The 13,311-nt window shown below is 39.1% G+C and overlaps 1 protein-coding gene across 1 annotated transcript in view; it reads right to left on the bottom strand.

The window, feature by feature from the left end:
* LOC307256041 (choline transporter-like protein 5-A) overlaps positions 1 to 10,285 on the bottom strand; it is a gene marked incomplete at both ends in the record, with an annotated part of 65,763 nt that extends 55,478 nt beyond the window's left edge. The window contains 3 exons of the mRNA XM_080034907.1: positions 353 to 426; positions 5,944 to 5,992; positions 10,213 to 10,285. Coding sequence (XP_079891033.1) covers positions 353 to 426; positions 5,944 to 5,992; positions 10,213 to 10,285 — 196 coding nt within the window. The remainder of the gene's footprint in view (positions 1 to 352; positions 427 to 5,943; positions 5,993 to 10,212) is intronic.
* Positions 10,286 to 13,311: the final 3,026 nt, after the last annotated feature.

Genomic DNA, 13,311 nt, shown 5'->3' with positions numbered 1-13,311 from the left:
ATGCATATAACATTGTGTGTAGACACTATGAAAGTTTTTCTGAAAAAATATATCTCATTATATCGCCTTTTTTGTAGATCGCAATATTTCGCAATGTATTGTATCGTCACCCCTGTATCGGGATACGTCTCGTATTGCCAGATTCTTGCCAATTTATAGCCCAAGTTGTGAGTAGCGATACAATGGACAAACCAATGACAGCACTGTCTCTACCTGCATGGATTGGTTCAGCACCACCTAAGGTGGACAGCGATCGGACAGGAGCGCTCTGACTCAACACATTGTCTGTGTGAGCAATAAGGCTTTTTCTAACACTGTGTGTTTGTATGTGAGTGTGTATATAAAGACTCACCCACTATCCCCAGGGCCATGTATAAGAAGATGACAATAATGAAGAACAAACAACAGAGGACATCAGTGCAGCTTCTACAGAGACAAAGCAGAGACCACTTGTAATCCACAGCAAAAATATTCATTCAAAAAGTCTGGTTTCTTTTGGATCCGTGAGAACTATTCACTGTCTCTAGCAGGTACTGATTCTGGATGTTTAGAAACAACTCGATAGTCCTCATCAGGAAAAATAAAAGCCCACCTGTTTCATCTATGCTGGACAGCAAGCATTTCTCACCGACACATGCAGGATGCTAAGAGAAATCATGTGTATGTGTTGCCAGCTACCATACAGTATTTTGTATGTGAAAGTGAATAATTGTGAAGACTTAAAGGTGAAGTAAGCGGTTTATTTATGTTAATATAAGTGTAAAATCGCTCTTTATTCATACAGGGATCAATTACATAATGTGCACGTTTCATAAAGTCGAAATCTCAGTCAGCTGCTTTGCATGTAATCTGCAAATAAACTTATTGTAGTATCCCCAAATTTTTATCTAATCAGAAGAGAGAACGCTACAATCCGACACTCGTCTCACTCATATATAGTATATACACTCCATGGTCTCACTGCCGGTGCACGCCAGAGCAACAGATGGGTGAATGTGTATGCACCTACAATGGCGGAGCAGTTAAAATCCTTCCCAATGTCTGTTTTGATGGTTTTTATCGTGTTTTATCACATCTGAGATGATGCTAGATAACTTGCTGCTTGAAGACCGCAGTGCATTAATGTGGTGACGTAGGGACGAGCGAGGGGACTGCTAACTGCAGTAACTGACAGGAAGTTAGCTAAAAGAACCATTCTGCTTACAGCACCTTTAAGTCTGATTATTGTGTACTATGATATGATATATCAGGCGTGATGCCTGAGAAGCAACCACTCATTTAAGTGAAGTTGAATCATTTCACTAGAGTGAAAGCCTTAATGAGGCTCAATTATTTTAATGTGATGCTCAAAAACAGTTTTTAAAGGGATAGTTCAGTATTTTTTAAGAGGGGTTGTATGGAGTTCTTAGGCATAGTGTGATGGAGATCAGTGCAGTAATTTGAAGGAGTTTGAAGGAAATGTCGCTGCAGCAGAAGTCAGCATTGAAATTGTTACAGGGCCAGAAGAAAAAAAAAATTTCTCCACCTAACACCTTGATATCTGTTCAATTCTATACTAAACTGAGATTTTTTTCCACAGCTTTAGTTTGCTTTAGTCATGACCCAATCAGCCTCATGACTCAGAGTTACTGTGGATTATTCAAGAGACACAAGAAGACAAAAATAATGAAAAACATTTTTCTTCTGGCCCTGTCTGCAACAATACAATGCTGACTTCTGCTACAGTGACATCTCCCCTAAACTCCTCAGAATGACTGCACTGACCGCCAGCTCCATTAAGAAATACTTACTATGCCTAAGTACCCCATACAACCCCACCTTAAAAATACTGACCTATCCCTTTAATGTCCTTATCAATCATATTCTGTGCTGTGAGGTAAGAAAGACATTTTGGAATATTTATTTGGAGGAGTAACACCTTATTGTGTGTGTGTGTGTGTGTGTGTGTGTGTGTGTGTGTGTGTGTGTGTGTGTGTGTGTGTGTGTGTGTGTGTGTGTGTGTGTGTGTGTGTGTGTGTGTGTGTGTGTGTGTGTGTGTGTGTGAGAGAGAGAGAGTGTTTTCACTCTATAACAAGTCTAGAACAAGATACCTTCTTAGGCTTCTTCAGCTGAAATGACCATCAGCAATGTTTGAAATGCACCAAGCTGAAATCCATTCTGTTTTGGATGTGTGGCAGCAGTTTGTTAGCATTTGAACAAAGTGCTGTAAATCCACAGTGTTGTAAAGGTTGTGGTTAAAGCCATGTGTTCAAGCAATGAAAAACCAAATAGAGTTTGGTCCACATCAACTGCTGTTGTGCAGACTGGTGAGAGTTGTGCCAGTTTTTTCGTTTAGCAGTTGACAAAAACTGCAGCGGAGACATTGCCAACTAGTCACCACATATAATGGTCATCTCTTTCACGGTACGGATGCAATTTTGACTTGGGGAATAAAGAGTATTTTACCTAGTCAAACTAAGTGTTGTTTAACCTTATGACCCCTTATAGTTATAGTTTAAGTATACACTGTGTGCACAATTATTAGGCAAGTTGTATTTTTGAGGATTAATTTTATTATTGAACAACTACAGTGCTCTCGGTCAATCCAAAATGTTAATGAACCTAAACCTGAATGTTTACGAAAGTAAAAGTGAGGTTTTGTCTTTCTTACGAGAATATACTGTATATATGTTTTGCTATTATTAGGCAACTATTAGTATGCAGAATTATTATGCAAATAAATAAAAAATTAAAAAATTCCCATCTCACTTGTTTATTTTCATCTGTTAAAGTGAGAATAATAAAACAACTCAAAATGTACGTACTGAACCCCAAATTGCTCCCGATGGTTCAGAGAGCGCCTTGCATGGCAGCTTCTACCATCGGTGTATGAGTGTGTGTATGAATGGGTGAATGTGCTAAGATATGTAAAGTGCTTTGGGGCTGAGAAAATCGGCTAGAAAGCGCTATATAAGTCAAGTCCATTTACCATTTACCATTTTAAATATCCCGTTTAAGCAGGGCCCACAGGTTCTCAATAGGGTTTAAGTCAGGTGAAGAAGGGGGTCATGTCATTATTTTTTCATCCTTAAGGCCTTTACTGGCTAGCCATGCAATTGAGTACTTCGATGCATGTGATGGAGCATGGTCCTGTATAAAAATCATGGTCTTCTTGAAAGATGAAGACTTTTTCCTGTACCACTGCTTGAAGATAGTATCTTCTAGAAACTGGCAGTAGGTTTGGGAGTTGATTTTGAGGCCATCTTCAACCCGAAAAGGTCCAACTAGCTCATCTTTAAAGGCAACTATTAGTATCTATCAAGCAGTGGTACAGGAAAAAGTCTGCATCTTTCAAGAAGACCATGATTTTTATGCAGGACAATGCTCCATCACATGCATCGAAGTACTCAACTGCATGGCTAGCCAGTAAAGGCCTTAAGGATGAAAAAATAATGACATGACCCCCTTCCTCACCTGACTTAAACCCTATTGAGAACCTGTGGACCCTGCTTAAACGGGATATTTACAGTGAAGGAAATCAGTACACCTCTCGGAACAGTGTCTGGGAGGCTGTGGTTGCTGCTGCACAAAAAGTTGATTGTCAACAGATCAAGAAACTGACAGACTCCATGAATGGAAGGCTTGTGACAGTTATTGAAAAGAAGGGTGGCTATATTGGTCACTGGTTGTTTTTTGACATGTCGGAAATTTGTATTTGTAAATTTTGAGTTGTTTTATTATTCTCACTTTAACGGATGAAAATAAACAAGTGAGATGGGAAAATGTTTGTTTTTTTATTTAGTTGCATAATAATTCTGCATACTAATAGTTGCCTAATAATAGCAAAACATATATATTCTCGTAAGAAAGACAAAACCTCACTTTTACTTTCGTAAACATTCAGGTTTAGGTTCATTAACATTTTGGATTGACCGAGAGCACTGTAGTTGTTCAATAATAAAATGAATCCTCAAAAATACAACTTGCCTAATAATTGTGCACATAGTGTATATATCAGTATAGAAAATAATCTATTTGGCAATTATTTAGGAATCTGATTGAAGAAAGTTCTGAAGCATGATTGCTATTTGATTCATGTTTTGTGAATATTTTTTAATAATACATACAATTATTATAATTTATCTATTTTTCCATATTCTATTCTACATTTACTATTAAAATGCACATTACAAAAAAGGTATCAAACTATACTCAACAAAAATATAAACGCAACACTTTTGTTTTTGCTCCCATTTTTCATGAGATGGACTTAAAGATCTAAAATTCATTCCAGATACACAATATTACCATTTCTCTCAAACATTGTTCACAAATCTGTCTAACTGTGTGATAGTGAGCACTTCTGCTTTGCTGAGATAATCCATCCCACCTCACAGGTGTGCCACATCAAGATGCTGATCTGACATCTTGATTAGTGCACAGGTGTGCCTTAGACTGTCCACAATAAAAGGCCACTCTGAAATGTGAATTTTTTTGCTTTATTGGGGGTCTGGGGACTCAGAACCAGTCAGTATCTGGTGTGACCACCATTTGCCTCATGCAGTGCAACACATCTTCTTCGCATAGAGTTTATCAGATTGTCAATTGTGGCCTGTGGAATGTTGGTCCACTCCTCTTCAATGGCTGTGCGAAGTTGCTGGATATTAGTGGGAAGTGGTGCACGCTGTCGTACACGCCGGTCAAACACATCCCAAACATGCTCAATGGGTGACATGTCCAGTGAGTATGCTGGCCATGCAAGAACTGGGACATTTTCAGCTTCCAAGAATTGTGTACAGATCCTTGCAACATGGGGCCGTGCATTATCTTGCTGAAACGTGAGGTGATGTTCATGGATGTATGGCACAACAATGGGCCTCAGGATCTCATCACGGTAACTCTGTGCATTCAAAATGCCATCAATAAAATGCACCTGTGTTCTTCGTCCATAACAGATGCCTGCCCATACCATAACCCCACCACCACCATGGGCCACTCGATCCACAACATTGACATCAGCAAAGCGCTCACCCACACGACGCCACACACGCTGTCTGCCATCTGCCCTGAACAATGTAAACCGAGATTCATCCGTGAAGAGAACACCTCTCCAACGTGCCAGACGCCATCGAATGTGAGCATTTGCCCACTCAAGTCTGTTACGGCGACGTGCTGGAGTCAGGTCAAGACCCCGATGAGGACGACGAGCATGCATTTGAGCTTCCCTGAGACGGTTTCTGACAGTTTGTGCAGAAATTGTTTGGTTATGCAAACCAATTGTTTCAGCAGCTGTCTCAGTGGCTGGTCTCAGACGATCTTGGAGGTGAACCTGCTGGATGTGGAGGTCCTGGGCTGGTGTGGTTACACGTGGTCTGCGGTTGTGAGGCCGGTTGGATGTACTGCCATATTCTCTGAAACGCCTTTGGAGACGGCTTATGGTGGAGAAATGAACATTCAATGCACAAGCAACAGATCTGGTTGACATTCCTGCTGTCAGCATGCCAATTGCATGCTCCCTCAAAGCTTGTGGCATCTGTGGCATTTTGCTGTGAGACAAAACTGCACTTTTCAGGGTGGCCTTTTATTGTGGACAGTCTAAGGCACACCTGTGCACTAATCTGATGTCAGATCAGCATCTTGATGTGGCACACCTGTGAGGTGGGATGGATTATCTCAGCAAAGCAGAAGTGCTCACTATCACACATGTAGACAGATTTGTGAACAATGTTTGAGAGAAATGGTAATATTGTGTATCTGGAATGAATTTTAGATCTTTAAGTCCATCTCATGAAAAATGGGAGCAAAAACAAAAGTGTTGCGTTTATATTTTTGTTGAGTGTAATACAGTGCAGGGGAAGGCAAAGCCACCAGCTAAATCATTGAAAAATCTTAATAATTTTTGAATACAGAATACATAAAAGTGTCCCAACTGCTTTCTATGCAAAGAAGGAAGTATGTAGTTACCTTCTGTGGACTGGACCTCTGAAGGAAGAATCAAATGTGTGTGCTTCCCCTGGAAGTAACAGATACAAACTTAGAATGTATTTAAACCTGGCTCAATCAAGTCAGACCACAGAGTTAACAACATCTGAGGTGTGTAATTGATTGTTCAAAAGTTAAAGAATGCGTTGCTATTTTTCACATTTAACATTGCAATGTATGTGAATATCATTTCTCAATCCCATTTCTTGTGAAAAAGAAACACAGTAGTTCTATTAAGTCATTTTAGACAGACCCAGATGATCTGGCCTCTGGTTGATCAACGTGTTCAGATGAATGTTGTTAACCTGGATGTGGAAGAGAGAACTAGAGCTCAGATGTCTGATTTAGAGTTGTGCTACCAATGCTGAGCCTGTTATCCCTCTGAATGTTTTCTTATTATAGCTAAAACCTTCAAAAAGCTTTTTAGAAGAAAAATATGAGTTAAAAAATAAATAATACCTATAACTCTTATATAATTGCATTTAATGCACAGTACTTTTCATTTTTAATATTGCAAAATACTGCAGTGCTGAATCCCCTCAGCAGCCACAAAGCTGGTTGACTCATACATAACAGTGGCTGTAATTAAGTGTCTGTTTAGACATACTACCGGTGTGTGTGTGTGTGTGTGTGTGTGTGTGTGTGTGTGTGTGTGTATGTGTGTGTGTGTGTGTGTGTGTGTGTGTGTGTGTGTGTGTGTGTGTGTGTGTGTGTGTGTGTGTGTGTGTGTGTGTGTGTGTGTGTGTGTTTGTGTTTGTGTTTGTGTGTGTGTGTGTGTATAGATGTATATATATATAGATATGTATCAGTGATTCTTGAGAAGTGGGACAAAACAGGGTGCAATGTTGAAAAAATACAAACCCTATGTTTCCGCAAATTAAATTACATGTATGTATCCAACATATACTAAGCTACAGAGCTAATGTTTGACCAAGCCCCAACCTCAGCGATTTTTACCGGCATCCAATAAGGAAGTGACCTACAACTGTAGTAACCAGAAAGTGCCACTGGGGGTGGCGCCAAGACGAGCAGTTTTTCTTTGACTCACTTGTTAGATAGGCCGTTTTCAAAGTCTTATTAAACCTATTTACAGCCTGGGCCACAAAACCATTTTAGTCTGTATGTTTAGGTCATATCTCCATGACAACACTGTGGGGGTGAATTTTTTTGGCCCACACTAGTTTTTATTCTTTTGGAGGTTAAAATGTATTGGCGCGATCTCTTGAGTGACAGCTCTCCGCCCGTTGTCCCTCACTTTGCCTCGGAGGTATACGTCAGCTATCTCACAAGATGGCGACGAGCACAAACCAGGATTATTGGATGCCGTGTGAATGACTGAGCACAGCCCGGATGCTACATCCACATTATTTACTATCTATGGGTTTGACACAACTTCCCAGCTTTAGTTTTTTTACCGTCATTGGCCTATCACCACCGTCAGATGTCAACTCCGTCAGATTTCCAGTCTGACGGTGTTGACATATTTAACGTTTCTTAAACATAACAAATGGAATTTATCTAGCCATTTGGTTTTTCTGTTGATGTTAGGTGCTAGTATGAACTACTTCAGGAAAATAAAAATTATCAAACAATTTCAAATAACTTCTTCAGAAATTGTAGTGTTGACATATCATGGTTGTGACACAGGACATTCATGATTCGGACTGTAAAATATTCTAAAACAACAACACTATGCAGAGCCTGTCTGACTCTAATGTACTCTGCAGAGCTCCTTCAAAGTGAAAGCTGCCCCTTATTTCGCCTGATTTTATTACATTTTACATAATGAAATGTCTGACGGTGTTGACTTACAGTAAAGTGGTCCCACCACTTAGAATCCTTATGAAACATGAATGTGTTGTAAAAACAGTTTTTATTTATATGAGAGATTATTTAGTGTTGCTTTTGATGAAAAAAGCTCTTTTTAATCATTAAAGTAAATTAATAGGTTTTATTGCATATAAAAGACTAAAACCTTCTCTGAGGACACACTGTTTTTGACGTTGTGAGAAGATAACAAGTGTCATATATTTGACATAATAATGATCAAATTAAATTTAAGAGGATAATTGTGCTCAAGACATTCTATTCTTAATCCCTAATAACATCTACAATTTTAAATATTTTTAGTTTTAAACATAACAGCAGTTACATATGGAAGATGGCCTTTTGTCCCGGTTCATATACATATATATATATATATATATATATATATATATATATATATATATATATATATATATATATATAAAGTTAGTGTGAACATTATTTGGACCACAACTACATTAGGCAAAATGGCTGAGTCAGAAACATGCTGGTTGAGATAAATAGACCTGAAGTCAGCTGATGGCTTTAGTGAACAGTAATACTCAGCTAATCTTTATCCTGATTACGACCAAAATAGCCACTTGTGTCCAACTCTTTTTAATGAATGGCCGTTGTTACTGTGTTTATAGATTTCTTTTAAAAATAAAATGTCAACATTATTGTTGAAACAAGTGACACGTGCTCTTCGTCCAGGGGCCTATTGCATAAAACTAAGATAAGGGATTAACCTAGGATATTTCGGTTATCCTGGCTTGCGTTAGCCATGATCTGGTTGCATAAAAGCGGAGGGACATAAGTTACCATGGAGATTTATCCTTTACGTTTAGCCTGGTCGATAAACTTATTCTGTTGCCTGATTGGCTCAGTCAGCTGTCACTCCGATCTGAAATTAAGGTGTTTAACAGTTATTCCATGATCTTCCGTGTATTGCTTTATTTTCATTAGCCTGTTTTAAGGTACCACATAAAAGACTGCATTGTCATTTAGTTAAATAGTTCTTCTTTTTTATTTATTTAACCTGAACCATTTATAATTAACTTAATTATAATTAGATTAAGATGCAATGATATAAATTATAATAATTTATGTGATAGTCTGTTCATATTGCAGGCTATATTTATACAATTGATTATCGATGGCAGATGACGTTGCAAGTGTGGGTCAAATAAATTCACTTTGTACTTATAACTATATCGAGGTGCATCTGAAACAAAATTCAATATCAATGAAAAATTCATTTTTTCTGTAATTGAATTCAAAAAGTGAAACTTGAATATATTCTAGAAATTCATTACACATGAAGTGAAATTAATCTAGAATAAACATACTTTTTAGAAGGTCGACATTTCTGTATTATAAATCCTTTTTCTGATTGGTTGTATGTAACATTCTAATATGTTGAGATACTGGATTTTTTATTCCATGATCAATCAATCATCCAAGAAAAGGCCTGACATATTTCACTTCTTGTAATGAATCTATGAAAGTTTCACTTTTTGAATGGACTTTCCATGATATTCATTTTTTTAGATACACCTGCAGACTGCTCACTGTCAACTATTCTATCATAAAACAATGCAGGGACATCAAGAACAGTTGGCAGAGAATACATGTCCTGTATGAAATGAACTGACCCCTGACTTACGGTTTAAACTAGCAAGGCATTGTGGGAAAATGGGCCGTCTTTTCCATTTTTCCATCAGTAAATCTGTGTTCGATCTTTGGGTCTACTTCTGAAAGCTGTGGGCTGGCATTTAACAGAATTACTTACACCTGGCTTGACCTTTCTTTATAGGTCCATGGGCTTGACAAAGCAGCCCCATTACATCCTGGATTGGCGTTTATGCAACTGACTAATCCAAAGTGCCCAGGCTAGACTTTGTCAAGGCTGGCTTTATCAATCATCCTGGATGTCTTTATTCCACTTTTATGCAATAGGCCCCTGGTGTGCTAGTTTTGGTGTTGCTAGCTGCAGGTGTTAGCGCAAAGTAGTGTCAACAAGCCTCAACCACAACATGCAGCCCTCACTGTGACAGTATGGCAGAGGAGATGTAGCCTACTGTTGATAACAAGAACCATGACACGATGTGTCATTCTGCTCTTGATATGATCTTATTGGTCAAAGGGAATCGGGGAGATCTAGTATTGAAGAAAGTGTCTCACAAACACTAGCATGAGTTTGAAAAACAAACTGCCTGTGGTTGTATCTTTTGGTCGGTTACAATCAATCAATTAAATTTATTAATGCAGATAGCCTACTAATGTTAACTCATTAGCCTAATTAAACTACTAATTCCAATGATATAGCGTATTATATGATAGGGCTATTCCTATTAATCAAAACCTATACTGGGAAAATAAACAGTATTGATTGTATTGAGTTCGCAGTGAAGCGGTCACCCGTGCAGATTTCTCAGGACTCACCATAGAAGGGACGCGGGGCGGTGTCACTCTGAACGGCGGCGGAGCAGCGCGGGACGTCCCGGTGAGGAGCCATGAAGATGAATTAAGAGGCATCGGACTGTGGAAGAGGATTATAGCGCTGTTCCTCACATCCTCCCCCCACTCCGCTACTCGTATGGCGGCTCAAACTGTATATTAGCCTGTTGCTCCTGGTCATACTAGAGGCCTACTAAGCCTGCTCACCATGTAGGCTAGTGTTTCTGCCAACTGCCTGTCAAACCGGCATCATTTTAACTTTTGTTCACACTTAATAAAGCCTATCATGTTGTATTAAACTTACAATAAAATATGTAGACCTAGGCCTGTTTGCAATTAAATAGATGAGTCCAATTTGTGTATGATTATAATCTACGTGCCTAAAGTTATTATGATGGTAGCTTTCATTCAGTCATAGAGTCATAGTCTGGAATAGCGCATTCATACGTAGAGGTATGATAATGATATTTCTACAGTCGGGTTTACTCATGGATAGTAAATAATATCTGGCTTGTCAGCTCAGCCTTGACGCTGGACTTCTAGAACTGCACCACTGCCCCCTGCAGCTAGAATACCTGTATTACACTCAGTAATATTCCCTCTTCTGCATTCTTCATTTCTTGTTTGGATCATCCGCTCCAGCTTCACATAGGAACGGAGAACACACATTGGTTGCAGGGCCGGTTGTAGCCAGGGGCCAGGGTGGGCCGTGCCCACCCAAATGTGGGCTGTGCCCACCCAATCAAAAAAAAAACAATTTTTTTTTTTTTTAGGTGGACGTCCAGACCCACTATCGGACGGACCTGTTCATTCGCTGTCCAAGAAAATGTCAAATACAATTCAGACAATAAATTAATACTAAAGAATATACCATTACCATGCATTGCTTCTAATTTTATTATTGGGTGGGCAGGACAGCCTGCCTCCAAGTTACCCACCCGCTTATAGTGGTCACTGGTCAGCAGAGCCGGCCCGAGGCATAAGCGAAATGAGCGGTTGCTTAGGGTCCCCCACTTTGTGTGTTTGATATCAACATCATATTATGAATATGTAAATTATCATACAATAAAAGGAATACAATGTTTTGGTAGATTAATATCTTAATGATTGAATCAGTTAATCTGGGAGGTAATCCGAGGTTAACTGATCACGTCACGTTCAAGTCCATGGCATGCACAGTGTGTATTGAGTTTATTTAAAAATATTTGAAAATGGGGCTGACTTCAGTTGCCCATGCACTGTGTATAGTCTATAGCCTATTTGAGCCTCGTCTGTGGAAAAAATTATAACTGGAGAACAGAGTTCTTCTGCTTCGTTCCCCTCACTGCATTACATGAATTCATTATATTACAGAAAAATATGTCCCGTAAAAGAAAAAGAGCACCAAGCCCATCCCAGAGGACCCTGCATAATATTTTATTTCTAATTTATATTAATATGGAAAATCCATGTGTCTTTCTTCAATAGCTTCTAATTCATCCGACCCAGTGTCTCCAAATTATTTGTTCACACAAAATTCCTCAGATTTAGCCTCTTAATTTTCCTCTCAAAGTGCACCAAATTCATGCATTTCACTTTAAAAAGGTAAAAAAAATCTCCCGGGGGGGCATACCCCCGGACCCCCCTAGCAGGGTTGTGACCTCGGCTGGCTACTATTTTCACCCAGCTGGACATCGCAATAGTGGACTTTATATCTATATAGTGTGTAGTATATAGCTCTGGACTACCACCATCCAGGTTGCCCAGTCCCAAAGCTTTCTCTTCAATCAGCTCAGGCTGCCTACAGTTAATACTGCGATAAAAAAAGATACATTATGTTGTATATAATGTATATTATATGTTATTCATAAACATTTTCGAAAAAAAAACATCCAAGAATCAAATCTTCCACACAACAACACTCAAAGTTTGTTTGCATATTGTGTTCTACACAATTCACAGTAAATGTGCCAAAAAGCAGACGCAGAGATCTTACAAGGGCAAAACAATTCTTCGGTCTCCCTGCCCAGTGTGCCCACCCAAAATTTCTACAGGCCCACCCAAGTCTGACTTTCTAGAACCGGGCCTGATTGGTTGTAATTTAAATGGAGTTTATTTTAAATAATGAAAGGGGAGTTCACTTAAGCAACTAAATAGCCTACTCTCTGTCTCAATTTTTTGGGGACCATTTCTACATTTTCCCAAGGTGGTTTAAGTTCCCTTTTTTAAATTCCTGTATCATCCCTGCTTATGAAAGAAACAAAGATGCAGTGTAAGAATCTGTGTCGTGTCACAGTTACCCCCGATAAGAAGTGTGTGTGTGTGTGTGTGTGTGTGTGTGTGTGTGTGTGTGTGCAGTAGTGGCCTTAGCTATGTTTTTCAACCCATTCAATTGAAACAGGGCTGTTCATTTAGTGTTGCTTTGTTTTGATCATAGTTTAGAGGGACCGGGGTATAGTTTAGTGGGAGGAAGTCCTGGGCCAGGCAGTCCAACTGTGGCTGCCCCAGGCTTCCTCACATTTTGTTTTTCTTTCACAGTCCTCCGGTTGACGTGACTTTTTTAGGGATCGATTAAATAAACATTCATTATTGTTTAAGCGTTTATCCTGGTTTTGGTGTATTTCTTTAGTGTTGCTGGCCGATTAAAGAGCCTGGCATGGTCGGCCGTAACAATGGGCCCCTCAACTAGTAGGGGAGAAATACAAAAGCATAAGAAAACAGCATTAGTAGCTCTGTCTAAGGGGCTTCATAATGAGCCTTTAGGGCCCCCACACACATACAGGAATACGATTTCTATGTGTAAATTCTATACTCTTCATAAAAAGTAGCTGAAATGAGTCTCTCCATCTTAGAACATGGGTCTGCAGACCAATCTACTGTACTGTTTTTACAGTTGCAGAGTAAAGAGTGCTGCCTGATTAAGAAAAATCTGAAAAATAATGTTCCTTCTGCATCTCAGGATTTGATATAGCATCTAAATTTTCCCCTCAAAGTGCACCAGATTGATGCATTTTAATTCAAAGGGCACACATTTTCTTCCGGGGGATGCCCCCCAACAATCCCTAAATCCTTTGGGAAACACTTACGTCCTTATATATGTTTTTG

Source organism: Ammodytes marinus (assembly GCF_949987685.1).
Source record: "Ammodytes marinus genome assembly, chromosome: 9".
Classification (NCBI taxonomy): domain Eukaryota; kingdom Metazoa; phylum Chordata; class Actinopteri; order Uranoscopiformes; family Ammodytidae; genus Ammodytes; species Ammodytes marinus.
This window is presented reverse-complemented; position numbering and strand designations above follow the sequence as displayed.